This window comes from Paramormyrops kingsleyae, chromosome 5 (assembly GCF_048594095.1).
Source record: "Paramormyrops kingsleyae isolate MSU_618 chromosome 5, PKINGS_0.4, whole genome shotgun sequence".
Lineage (NCBI taxonomy): Eukaryota > Metazoa > Chordata > Actinopteri > Osteoglossiformes > Mormyridae > Paramormyrops > Paramormyrops kingsleyae.
Genome location: NC_132801.1, coordinates 9,588,208 through 9,602,364, shown reverse-complemented (window position 1 = coordinate 9,602,364; position 14,157 = coordinate 9,588,208). Strand labels below are relative to the sequence as shown.

At 45.6% G+C, this 14,157-nt stretch overlaps 1 protein-coding gene across 3 annotated transcripts in view; it reads left to right on the top strand.

The window, feature by feature from the left end:
- The first annotated feature begins 7,873 nt into the window (after window positions 1–7,873).
- Window positions 7,874–14,157, top strand: part of LOC111833538 (microtubule-associated serine/threonine-protein kinase 1-like) — a 58,110-nt gene continuing 51,826 nt past the window's right edge. For all 3 annotated transcript variants that reach the window (XM_072712069.1, XM_072712070.1, XM_072712068.1), the window contains exon 1: window positions 7,874–9,170. In XM_072712069.1, the coding sequence (XP_072568170.1) occupies window positions 9,132–9,170 (39 nt within the window). In that variant the 5' untranslated portion in view covers window positions 7,874–9,131. The remainder of the gene's footprint in view (window positions 9,171–14,157) is intronic.

Here is a 14,157-nt window from a genome sequence, read left to right as displayed (position 1 = left end):
TCTCCTACATTCATACACACATAATAATAATAAACTTTATAGTGGAAATTGTAGGTTTAGTTTCCAAACTGGGAGTATTTCGGGAAATGGGGGGGGGGGGGGGGGGGGTCATTGGCTCATTGTCCGATGCCTCCTATGCCTTTAACTATGATGTAAGTACCTAACTGCGAATGGAAAACTGTTCGGTTTTACATTCTGTGTAACTCACCACATCATCCCATGGAGTCCCATGTGGGATTTGATTATCTGCGTGTCATGGACAGATTTTCCCAGGTGTGGCTCCGCAGGTTAGGATGCTGTTCCTGTGATTAGATGGTTCCCAGTTTGGATCCTGTGGTCGCCGTTGAGCCCTTGAGCGAGGCCCTTAACCCCCAATTGTTCCAGGGTTCGCCTGGCCCTGCTTTCTCCAAAAATGTACGCCGCTTTGAATAAAAACATCTGCCAAATAAATAGGTAACATTTTACTTGAAGGGGCACAAGTAACTTAGTAACTCAGTTCCTACTCAAGTACAAATCATGAACAAATATATTTCCTGCATGAAATACCTGAACTGTTATGATTAATTACTGATGAGCGAACATGAGATCAGTATGTAACTAACAATTAGTGTCTGGTTAATTAATACATTAAATAAGTATGTACTACTACATTAGGCTCCCACAAGTAAAGTGATACTACTAAATGAAATATAAATATACACTGCATTTATACCAAGAACACACAATCCTTTATGACAGAAGGCCACTTCCTTCGACATGGAAGAGCACCTTGCAGATACACAGATAATTCTCAGATGACACAGCGACAATGATGAACACGAATACAGGGAAGTCATTAATGACTTTGCAGAATGGTGCCAACGAAATTCCTCCAGCTCACTACTAAGAAGGCCAAGGAGCTGGTGGTGGACTTTTGCAGGAGAAAGCTGCCACCAGTCAGTCCAGTGAGCATCCAGGGGATGGAGGTCGAGGCTGTCCAGTCCTATAGATACCTGGGCGTTCATCTCAAGAACGAGTTGGATAGACACACCATTGCCTTGTACAAGAAGGGCCAGAGTCGACTCTGCCTATTGTGGAGACTAAGGTCCTTCAGTTTACAGGGACCACATTCTATGACGCTGGGGCAGGAGCATCGCTGCATTGGAGAGGAATAGGCTGAGCAAACTGACTGGCACGACTGGATCCGTTCTGTGGGGCCCCCTGGACACCTTGGGGGTGGTGAGTGAGAGGATGACGATGGCCAAGTGCCGGGTCAGCAACAAGCTGCTCCACCTGCGCTGCTCTACAGAGCTTCTGCAGATCCCCTGTCCCTGTAGCAGTCAGACTCTGCAACAGCAATCAGCAGCAGATACTCACACATGTTCAAGAATCATAAGCAGAGGGTCAGTCATCATTTCTTGGAAAGATGAGTGATCACTGTCGCTAAATGTTTGTAAGCTAACTGTAAGAGCAGTGAATTTATGCTAGAAATGTAGTATGCAAGTCAGATACTGATGCAGGCCACATAAATCTTTACCCCAGTTAATGGAAGCAATAAACCAGCAAGGCATCTTTAAGGTACTGTAGGTCATAATACAGATTACATTAACATAATCTAATCACCTAACTGGTCATCTTGTGTTTTTTTCTGGTTTCTCCTAAAGGAACTGGTATTTTTAAATGAACATATTTCTTTTGTTATCCATCCATCTATCCATCCATCCATCCATCATCCATTCTATAACCTTACCCAGTACTGGGTCAAAATGAATCAGTAGCATATCCCAGAAATCGCAGGGCTGAAAGTAGGGAACATCCAGGAGAGGATCCCTATCCATAACAGGGCACTTTTTCTATTGTGAGTCCGGACCTTCTAGACCTGGTTGATGGCTATGATCAGGTCAATCACAGCTGCAGCAGTCAGAAGGTGACCTTGCAGGTATAATGTTTTGAATAGAAGCAGAACAGCCATGAGCAGTCCGTTACGGTACATGGGACTGGACTGGTCTGTACGAATTCATGTAGACGAGATGCAGATGAATATCTCAGAAGAAGGCTGCTAGCCAAACGAATAAATAAACTGGAGATACACGTTTTTGCTCACGGGATAATGGAATCTGGCAGTACACACCCATGGAACTGTGAAATAATATAGTCTTGAACTTCAGTTTTTCTAAATACAGAATCCCAACGATACACGGAATAAGGAGACAAGTATAAATATCTGGACTTCATGCTTTTGCATGTAATCAAAAACAGGGCATTGCAATCATTGTACTTTTTAGTGACCAAGCTGCAGGCTTCTTTCATGCAGAAGAGAGTGCTTCTGATCGCAGGGATTCTGCCTACAGCGCTCAGCTCTCTGTACTTAAAAGGAGCTCTCTGAATTGGGCTCTTTCTCCTCTCAAGCGATGTGTCTCTCCTTCCCAAGGGCAGGACTGGCATGGGTAGAAACAAAAACATTTTGCCTGAAGATGCACAAATGAAATGGAGAATAATGTCCCTGACGGGCCTGGAACGTGTCTCATCAGACCCAAATGAGGACTGCTCCTTTGTTGCTGTCGGATTTCATGTGATGGCGTTTTTGACGTCTTGACACACCAGGTGCACCATTTTTCCGAAAGAGGGAATGTTTTAACATTTGCGGTTAACGAAACCGTCTCGGTCCTGCTCCGTATTCATGACAGGCCTACTTGTGAATACCATGCCGCATCATCACCGTTTGCGCAGCCGCCGCGGACACCGATCGTCTGCCGCGCGAATCTCGCATAGGCGTTGACGTCACAAGTGACCAAAGAGACGGGGAAAAAAATAGAAACAGCTCGTCCGGTGTCCGTTCATTCATACATTTAGCTGTCTGCATTTTGCTTGGCCTACTAAAACTCGTTGGCTTTTGGGATTGGTTTTATTGCCATTGTGTTACGTCTCCTGTTCATTACAACAGCCACCAATTGAGCAGATTAATAGTACCCCGGGAATAAAAAATGCTTCTAATAAACATATATACTGCAATCTATATTAAACATAGTCATAGTCATTGTCTTATTATATGAGGTTATGGATGACTCGAGAGACTGGGTGTTGATGTTATGGTTTCTAATGACTCCGATCGAACGTAGCCTCCGCTTAAAAGCCCTTTATGCAGTTCCAGGTCAAACCACGAGGTGTCATAAATGTAACTTACGGGAAGCAGCGGTTCAAAACAGACAGTCGTATTATTAACTCATAATAATGAAGAAATGCGAATCGACTGTTCTGCTGCACGCAGGCTATTTCTAGTATATATCTGGTGTTTTAAATTGATCAATAAAATTAATGCTTTTCACCTATAACATGCCACAGAGAAAGGGGGATATGGATTAACAAGGAACAAAACAATCGTTGTTGTAAGGAGGTTCGTTTTACGTTTATTGGATGCAGTTTTATGTGTTGTCTTCGTGCCTTGTTTCACCACGCTGGTAGCTTTTAATTTATATCCGCAAGTTGGTAAAGAACAGATGCCCCGCTGATCTCTTCTTCCTTGACTGTTCATGAAACGAATAGTGCTCATGAGAGTTGTTGCCCGCCGGTGTTTTATTCAAACGCGGCTCCACCACGCTTTTAGCTGCACAGCATCTGACCCACTTCTGGGCGGCGAGAGAACTCGTGTTGGCGATCTGGCACCATGGAGAAGCCGCATCCGTCGAGAGGGGCGTTTTTACACGTCGCCTGCGGCGAGGAAGCATGGCGACGTGCTGAAGTGAGAAACAGGGGGTGGATGCTAAGATACGCCAGTTAGAAAGCTGGCTTTTTCCGCAAGGCTCATGATTTGAGTAGGGTTTGCTGCATGCGTGAGGTCAAGGGCATTGTTGGGTGCAGTGGTCTGGAGTCAGCATAGTCTTCAGGGCAGTTTCTTGAATTTAGTTACCTTGGAAAATCATACAGTGGGACTCTTGAACTGGGTCAACGCAGCGACATTTATAACACAGTGCGGAGTGGAGCGTCTACCTCAGCATTGTGTAGAAACCACTTTAATTGTTTCCCAAGCTAGCTAGTGAGTAGGCAAGCAAAACAGGAAACCGCATATTGATTCTTACTTTTTAATTGCCCCACCACCTATGCGCCAAAACAATCCTAGTTTTTCTGCAGGTCCCAGACTAGACCCCTGCAGGCTGTTAGACTTTGACGGACGATCCCAAAGGAAAACAAACATGTCTTTATAATACGACTCCGTCCGTCTCTCACCGGGCCTTTTACTGCCTCCATTAAGCTGAGGACCCATTAAGCTGGCCTCAGACTGCCGGTCTCCGAGGTACACAGAGTGGCCACATTTACCCTGCAGTGCCTATCAGGCTGGATAAGCTTCGGATGCTTTTAGTCAGCACTGAGAAAATGTCCTCGAGTGAAGCACAGAGACAGCCTCATTCCCACTGTGGGCTGGAGCCAGGTGGCTGATGAGGTCATGCACGTGTATGTATGAAGGGGGGCGGGGGGATGTAGAAACGTTTCCATTCTGTCTCCCGTTACTCCTCAGTTTTAGCAGAACTGAATCGGGGTATTCTAGGGCTCATGATGACGCAACCTGCTCTGTTTTTGAATCTATTATTATTATTTATTATCTGTAAATATTTATTTCCTTAAGATCCCAATATCCTGTGTACTTTTTACATTTCTTTGCACCGTGTTTACTTGTTTGTGCAATGCCTTTACACTTTATCTGTTTGGAATTAAGTCTGTGTTTGTCTGTGCAGTATGGCCTCTCTGCTGTATCACCCAGAATTTACCTCTGGGATCAATAAAGTCCAGCTTAATCTTACCCACGCAGGCAAGATGCCCCACCCCCATCTTACCCACCCAGACACCCCCTTTGAGTTTAATTTACAGACATGCCACCTGCAGACACTGTCATGCCGGAGCGTCTTGTAATCCCTGGGGAGGGGGGGGGGCCCTGGAGAAGGAAATGCAACATTCATGCTTCTCTGTTTAATATTGCAGGAGGACAGAATTTTGCAGTTGGAGACATTGTGCACATGGAGAAGCTCCTCAGCTTTAACTGCTCAGTGTTTTTGATGCTGTTCTTTAGTTTTGCCCCAAAGTATTATTTTCCCTACATGAATTATATTACTTTGAAAGTAATAAGTGCAGCTACCTGACACTGGCATCTCCTCCAGACCAGGATGCCGCTAGAGATGTCGAGTCCCATGAAAGCACATCATACTGGGCCACCAACCCAGAGCAATCCCCTTATGCTCAACCCCACCTCCCACCCATGTCCTTTGCTACCTGGGAAAGGCTGCAGGCACATGGTGATGTTGCAATTATAAACACTTGCCGAAGATGGGTGAATGGATGGACAAGACTCAGCTAAAGAATCGTATGCTCTTTCATTTTGGTTTGACATTAAATAGCGATACAAAAAACTGATCTGAGACCAGTTGGTTTGGGCCCTACAAGAAGACTTATTTATTAACAGGAAGACTTATTCATTAACGTCTTACTCTGCATTTGGGCACTTGGACATAGTTCCACTGTGCCGGTATCGCCATAGCGATCTCTACCACCGGCACCGTTTCCACAGGCAGCAGCCGCGTCATTAACCATAAGCGTGCAGATTAGCTGCTCCTCTGCTGATTGTGGTAGGGCCGTCTGCCAAGGTGCACCGATGGGCTGAAGTCCAAATCTGGCAGGGGTACATCTCTGAGCAGGGGAGACTTAGGCTGTTCTATTCATCCGTCACGTCCAGCTGGTTAACCGATGGACTCTGGGCAAAGACATAGGATGCACCAGTCCAGACACGTTCCTGTACTTCAACAAGTAGAGCATTCTTCTCCCACTATGGAGGTTGTGGGTCCAAAACCTGGGGATCACAAATTAAGTAGCCTTTCCCTTTGCATAATAGCATTTTAAACGGATGCGACCGGAATAGTGTATTTGCTATGTAGTTGGTAGAATATAGTATCTGAAATCCGCAGTATGTCTGAATCCTTAGTATGAATAAGTCAGTGAGTGAATGGAACCCAGACGACATGTTACAGTCTGTGAAATTCTGAAGTGTGCGACTGATGGATGCTGTGCTATCCCATAAGGTCACTGGTGCTGCAACCAGATATGAAAGTAGTGCTGGCTTACAGACCTTTGCCAAGATGGGCGAAGAATGTGCAACCTTTCTACAAGTCTAAGTAGGACGCAATATTCAGTTACATGAGTTGACTGGAATACGTGTTTTTTTCATTGGCAGTTTTTAACCTTTGCAGGTGTCGGGTTGCACTAGTGGCCAATATTGTGGAAAACGCCCAGCATTTTTGGCACCACCCTTTAAACATTACTACAGGAATACTGGCAGCAACATTAATAAACAATCAAAGAATGTTTACAAATACCATACACTGGATGACTAAATAAGTAACTGGAGTAACTGGAATGAAGTTCTGCAATCTCTAAAAATTGGAAGTGTTTACACAATTTTGGCCACTGGTGTTACATCATTGGTAAACATCTGAGTCAGGTGATGTGCAAGGTGGTGGCTGCAGATTGCCTGAGCGTATGTATACTGTTCTCGTGCATTCATACAACACATACTGCATTGATGGTTGAGTAGAAGGCTTCTAATGAAATTCAATAGGTCGTGTTTACGTATGCAATTTCAGACGCACCCAGTGTAAATGTAAAGCATGACACATCCACGTCCATTCTCAGTCGCAGGTACTCCCTCACCCTTCCGGGGAATGATATTCGGATCCCAAGCTTGAGTATGATGTGGAGAAGAGCAGGTGCCTGGTGGCTGGTGCTGCGTTCATAGTCACTGAGAGGAATTTCCTGGAATGTTCTGGACCTTGATTTGAGCTAATATTAAGATGTATTTAAATGCTCTGTGATACTTGGGACCCCATCAACTTAGTAAAAGCTGATTAGTTATATGATATGTATCATCCATCCATCCATCCATCCATCCATTTTCTTATCCTGTTCAGGGTTGCGGGATGATCTGTATCATTGAAATAAAATCTTGTTGTTGTTCCACATTGAGTATTTGCCAACCTTCTAATCGACAATTTTATTTTTATAGTAACATATCTGTTTCAAATATACCAGTATTTCTTAGTCTATTTGGAGATGAGGTAGGGTACATGAGAAAAATCAAGTTAATTTTTTTCGATGTTTCACTTACATTTAAGGGTTTTGTAAGAAAAAGCCCAGCTAACGTGATAAGCCAGTGTTCAACCTGAAGGAGTCAAAGCTGACTGCACTTTTTAGGACATCGTTTAAATTGAACAGAAAAATTGATTTCCCTCAGGAGATGAGACAATAATTGGACTTTGGGGTTAATGTACTAATTCGATGCATCGTGCCCTAAATATTGAATTAAACCACACTTAACGTTATCCGTGTTGCCGTATATTGCTGACTGTCCCTACGTCTTAGCAGAGCCCTCATTCCCACTAAGGGGTCCAGCAGTACTCAGATGCGATACCTCGGCGAAAACAGATTTCTTCCCAACACGCCGTTGGTAATGTGCTTTAAGCTGCATTGGAAACTTAAACAGAAATATTAAGTTGCGAATATGAGTCATAATGATTGCGAATATGAGTCATAATAATAAAATGTAAAAAATCGGGAGAAATAATAAAAAGAAACAATAGGAACTCCGACAGGGTTTTTTTGTCTTCGTGCTCTATATGTGAAGTGCCCACATCAAGTATATTGCCCAGAATCATTGCGAAGAATCACTCCTATACGGAATGGTCGCACCATCGCGAGACTATGGCCGTCGATAATCCCCATGTCTACAAATCAATTAAGCGTCATGTCAGCGATCGTGACACTAGGTCATCTGACAGCCAACGTGGCAAATGCCCACGTTACTCCGTTTGGGAGGCGAGCGCTAAGGGTATGAGGGGCGGGGGGTGGGCTCAGATCCGGACGCGCAAGAGTTAAAAAACGATATTTTCTCCTCCCGTTCGCTAGGAAGTGGGAGGTAGGGAATGGAAACGTTAGACAAGCGGTCTCGGGAGTAAACAGCATATTTCCCTGAATCGGGCAACAGAGAAGAACCTGTGCGTCTGTGGGGAATCGGCTCCAGCACCTGCTTTTTTTCCTGAAAAGAACTGAACGGAACCAGGGTCGCAAATAATTTCCAGGATAATCGAGGAAGATACAGCATAACCGGTTTCCGTATAATCATGCAGTATCCACCGTGGCTGTGTGCGTAACATCAAACGTGGAAGTATAGACTTTTTCGAATTGATTTTTCTCAGGGGAAAAAAAGAATTATTTATTTTTGCTGACCAGATGTAATAATAATATGCTTTCTCCTTTGCCAACGCGGAAAATGGATTCACGTGTAATTTATATTTTCAAGGTGTGACTATTTATTAAACCAAAACCAGAATGCCTTGAAACGGAACATGTAGCCTACTCTTAAATGGAAAGCAAAAATAAATACATTCTCGTCGGCGGAAAGTGGATTTTGAAATGTTTAACTAGCCATGTGAGAAATTTCGGCGATTATTACATTATACTTTACTAAAGATAACCAAATCATTACAAATATCAGGTTCACTGTAAAAATAGTGCAGATAATCTATAGATTAAGTGAAAAATGTAATATATATTCAATAATTAGGTTAATCGTAGTCCAGACTCGAGCACTAACTCCTCAAAATTGTGCAATGGTAGGAGCGATAGAATATAGCCTAACAGGAAACAGAAAGTCGCAGAAAACCTCAAGTAAAATGATGTCAAAATAAGGACACAGAAACGGAGATGTCACCGTACCAGATCGTTTTGGATGCGCTAAAAAGATGGAGATGTACAGATTTTCCCGAGCAATTCTAACGTGCCCGCGTACACAGAATTATTGCATTTAATAGTTATCGAAAGAAATATAATTACGTTCGTTATATGGAGAATGACTAAACACGGCGGAGAAGAGTATCTGCGTTAGTTTGGAGTTCCTCTGGCATTCGGTGGCGATCGGGACGTAATCCTTTTGGCGGAGTTGCTCTCTCAGCAGTAGCCAGTATGTCCGTGTTTGCGCTCTGCCGTCTTGACTCGGCTTGAACGGCAGGGCTGGGCCACTTCGCCGAAGCCGGGCGGCCGGTGCATGCCGCAGAGTCGCTCGGGAACCTTGCTGTGAAGGGTGGGTCCCTGGACCATCGTTCCCGTCTCACGGCATGGATGACTCGGGGATTATTCGGCGACGGCGGCTTCAGGTGAGAACGCCCAAACGCGGCCACGCAATGGTTAAATGAGGTTCAACCCTCCCAACTTTTATAACCAGTTTATTTATACGATTAACTGTGTGTACGGTTTTAACACCCTTAAACGGCATATGCAGAGGCACTGTGGGCTGTGCCTGGTGCAAAACGCAGATGGATTTTCATAGTTCTTTCAGTCGATAAATTGCACAATTTGAGCACAACTATATATATATATAAATATTAGGTCACTGATGTAATATGCCATTCTACAAAATGTACATTTAATTGCAGTCCATATGACTGAAAAATGATCTTAGCTATTCGAAAGATGCTTTGCAGACTGAATGTATAACAAATTAACCACCGACGCCCTGCAATTGAAAATTCAAAGGTAACTTTAAACAAAAATGTCAGAAAAAGCCTGAATGATTTTTGTGCACTCCCCCCCCCCTCACCTACGTGGGACTGTCCCGTCTGTCCTGGCTCATATAGAGGCGCTGTACCTATTCGACCACACAGCTGCCTGCATTGATCAGTTGTTGGGAAGTTAGGGAAGGGATGTCGGGGTGGGTGAGGATAGCAGCTGCCGTCTGCCGCGGTGCCATTACGGGGTGTGTTTGGAGTAACACAATCCACGAGAAACACAATCCCCGGCTTCCGCTGTCTCACGTGTATGCCTGGGTCTTTAGATCTCCAAGCATCAGAAGGATAATTCGTAATTCACTCGGGGGGCTTTCAGCCTGCGGCAAAGCCAGTGGTGGCCTCGCTTTCTGCACTGGGGGCCAGTAACCCAGAGACATGTCTACCCCTGATTCCCATCAATGTGTCCTTTTAAGCCCAGATCAAGTTCCCTGGAACCAACACTGGCAGTAAAGGGTTGACAAGACAGGAGCCATTGAAGATGCTCTTGGGAGGTGATCAGTTGAACCCCTGGCATGCCGAAATGTTGCCCTCTTCAGTACCTCCAGCGAAATCCGATTTTGTGACTTCCAATCCCGAGAGTGGCACCTTGTTATAGTTGATCATGTCAAGCTTATGCTACATTTCTGCATCGTTGTTGCGCATATTTGCACTAATTTGATCGGGGCTTTTTTCCTCTCCGGGCAAATAGCCCAGATGATTAACTTTACTGGCAGGACGCACTTTCCCTCTGCTGGACGTAGGAGCTGGAGTGCATGAAGTCATGTATCAGTTAATAGTTGAGTCATTCTGCCTTTCAGGAAGTGTCTCAGCAGCGTGGCTCTTTCCCGTCTGCTTGGGACGCTATTTGTCATTCTGTCTAATCACTGCAGCCACTCAAGGACTATAATGCTAGGAAGTGCTGGGGGGGGGGGGGGGGGGTGGTGATATTTTAAATTGGCATGCTGCCATCCTCTGGGTCACGGTACAGGGAAACAGTCCCAAACATTAGTCTGCCTCCTCCTTGCCTGCATTTTCCGGTCAGAGGCACCTGGGCTTTTTAAGTTGTTCCCAGCGCCCCTGCTATTTTTGCGACGGTGTACTTGTCGACCTGGGGGTGGCGATGGTAAAAAATGTTATTAATCAAGGTTAGCTGAAGCTACTTCTTAGCGGTGGCCCCTGGCTTCGGTCTGGGTACCCCGTCTGTCGCTTTTGGAGATGGAGGGGGGCATTCTCGCTGGATGGGTTCTTTGCTTTGTGAGAGAGGAGCACTGGCCATGGAGGAGAAATGGGAGCAGGGAGTCTTCGTGCGATAGAATGGCGGGCAGGCAGGTGTGATGAAACCCCTTGAAAGTGGCACGCGTGAGCAGAGAGAAGCTCCGCCTCCTATCCCCTCTCATCCAATGGGGTGGGACGCCGGCACGTCAGGCCTGCCCTGGGTGCACTATCACTATCCCTGCTCCTATTCCTCTTCCATGGCCAATGCTCCTCCTCTCTCACAAAACAAGTGACGATGGGATGGCCGATGGGTCCTCAAGCCTCGTGCTTCCTTCCAGCCTTCCGTTTGCTCTTTTCATGCCAGCATCACCTCATCCCACCCAGGCTGACCCAGAGAAACAGCTCACGGCAGGTCTGTTTACAGGGTCAGACGTCCGTGGAAGCGCGGCTTCTTCCCTCAGGGCAGACCCGCCGCGGCCCACCTTTCCGGGGCCAGAACCGGCAGAGTTCTGGTCAGCAGCCCAGCTCTCTCAATGTGGGCCTTTCTCTGCCCCTTCGACGCATCGAGTTTTAACATTCGCATTTTCTGCAAACTGAAATTAGCTGCCATTGCAGCGATCTATACGAATGCCTCTCTAAATTTACTGCCTCTAAATGCCGCCTCTTATCTAACTCAGAGTTATGCTGTTACATGCTTTGGATTATAATGCTACGCCATCTTTTATTTATATGTTATAGATTTTTTTTTGTACCAAACATAGCACGACACTCAGGGGTATTGAAGCTAGACTCCAGTGGTAATTAGCATGTGTCATTTAAATTTTTGTGTCTTGACTGGTTTTTAAATGAGTTATTTTTGCCTTTGAGCCCAGTTGATTATTTTGTTGGCTGTGGCTTTTGTGTGGAGCACCTTCAAGGGCTTGTGGTTCAAAACAAGGATAATTTACTGTGACTCATAAGGACTCATATTGGTGCTTTAACTGGGACACTCCCTCCTGGCACCCCCAAGTCTGGTTTATTTTTTGTCTGTTATGGTAAATGCAGAAAAGCCACTATTTTTCTCCGAATTCAGGGAGAATAACATGAAATTGATGTCCATTGGCTGCTCGTGTGAGTGGGCGTGGCTTATTATCTGTGGTAAACTGACACCCTGGCTGTCACAGCGCTCAAAGGAAATGAAACTCTGGCCTTTGACACCACGGGGAACCTTCTGCTGGTGGGCGGGCAGCAGTCTGTCAGCTGTCCTGATACTTGTTACATCTCAGAGGGACCAAGCGGCAGACTGTGTGCTGACTTAGCAGGCAGGGATGGTCCAAGGTGACCTGGGCAAACGATATCGGTGCTTCTTCCCGAAGAGTGGAACAGTAGAGGTAAAGACAAGCGTCCTAATCAGAAAGAATTCAGGCTAAGAGAAGCAATCATGAGCATCGAGCTTAAATATCCAAGTATACATCAGCAGTCATACCATCTGCAGTTCAGACCAGGTGATCCACCTTGAAGCTAAGCTGGTTTGGGCTTGAGCAGTTTTTGGATGGGAGACCAACTAGGAAAACTGGGTTGCAGCTCGCTGAGGTGTTGGTGTGGCTGACAGGTTAGTCCATCTTGTGGACTGTGTGAATTCCAACGGCGCAGTGACAAGGATACTGTGCTATAAAAATGGTGCCAACATATAGGTGAGACATAAAACCAAGGTTCTCACTTTTTGAGGTCATAAAAGATCCCTGGGTATCTTTCGAAAGAGTGGGGGTGGTACCCTGGTGCCCTGGCTAAAGTGTCCCACTCTGGGCTTATCAAATCTGGCCTCCCAATACCTAATTGGTTCTCCTTCACCGCCTCAGCTACTGATTGGTGAGTGTACTGGTGCAGAATGGCTGCCATTGCATCATCCAGGTGAGTGATACACAGTGGTGGTGGTGTAAGTGGCCCCCTTTTGGGCTCTGGGTGCCGTGGTGGCTCAGGTGACCACTGTGCCCTTACTCCTCCAGAGGGATGAATCTGATCCTCCTGACCTCTGCTCTGTGTGTCTGGAGTTGGCACATTCCCAGTAAAGAATGGAGTTGATGTCGGTGTCCCCTCACATTCTTGAAATGACATGTTTTGGCAAATTGCTGTCACTAAATTGCCCATTGTGTGTGTGTGTGTGTGTGTGTCTTCTCTGATGGACTGGCATCCCATTTATGGTGTCCCCTGCCTCATGCTCCATACTGCCTGGGATAGGCTACAGGCCCATTATGACCCTGCACTAGATCAGAAGATGGATGGATGGATTTGAGTGCCTTTGGCTCTGTTTACACTTGGTTTTAAAATACTGCTTGGGAGACTGGATCACAAGTAGACTGTACCGTTTACACCTTTATCTCTCGTGCGTCTCACTGGTGTGCAGCTGACCGCTTGTGTTCAGATTGCGTTACTGCTCCGCACACAGTTATTTTGAAGTCCTTGTCTGGGACTCATCAGGATGCATTCGCATTTACACTACAAAAGATATGTGGTCAAATGCGCTCCAGACCATCTCAGCAAGAGCTTTGAGTGATCAGATCACAGTGCATCTTGGTGGTCGTTGTATTTAGCGCTGTCTGTTTGTGATGTGAACGCCCACGATGCATTTTAAAACGAAATGTAAACAGGGCCTTTGATTCATTGTTTGATGTTCTCACCCACCTGCCAGGTGTTCTTTCATGGCCGTAATTTTAAAATAAGAAGATGGTCACTCATATGTGCAGAGAGATAATGGGGACTAACTGTAGCTCTGTTATCAGTTTCATGCCGCGCTTTGCTGGGGAATTCCTCTGGCGTGCGGAAGTCACTCTCATACTTTTTATGTAGACTATCTATCATGGGAACTTTGAGTATTAATTTAACACCGAGGAACTCCAAGAAATACTCCAATAACGAAGCTCTCAGAGGAGAAATGGGAAAGACTTGTCTCTGGCAGGGAGATGGCGCTGTCCATCACTGACGCGTAACCTCACTCACTGCCGTGGGCGCTTGTGTCTATAATACTGTAGCGAATGTCCAATCTTGAAAACCCATAAAAGATTACTTGCCTGTAAATTACTCTTATTCTTTGAAGAGGAATCAGGAGTCCTTGAGGGAGTAGACTGGTTTCTTGACTTCACATAGGGGCAGAGCAGTTGTATCCTTGCAAAGATACTTTTGAAATCTTTTCTCTGCTGCTGTCATCACTTGGTCATTACGCCCAAAATGATCTTTTAACATACGGTCCTGTCGTAAGGAGAGACGGGCAGATGATGCGTTTTTTTTTGGTACAGATAGAGTCTGTATGGTCAAGTGCTGCGCAGTCTTGTTGTCACTCCTCTTTTTTTCATTCCCTTTTTCTTCCGGCTCGGCGCTCCGGTCCGAGTCTCACTGGCGGCCCTGG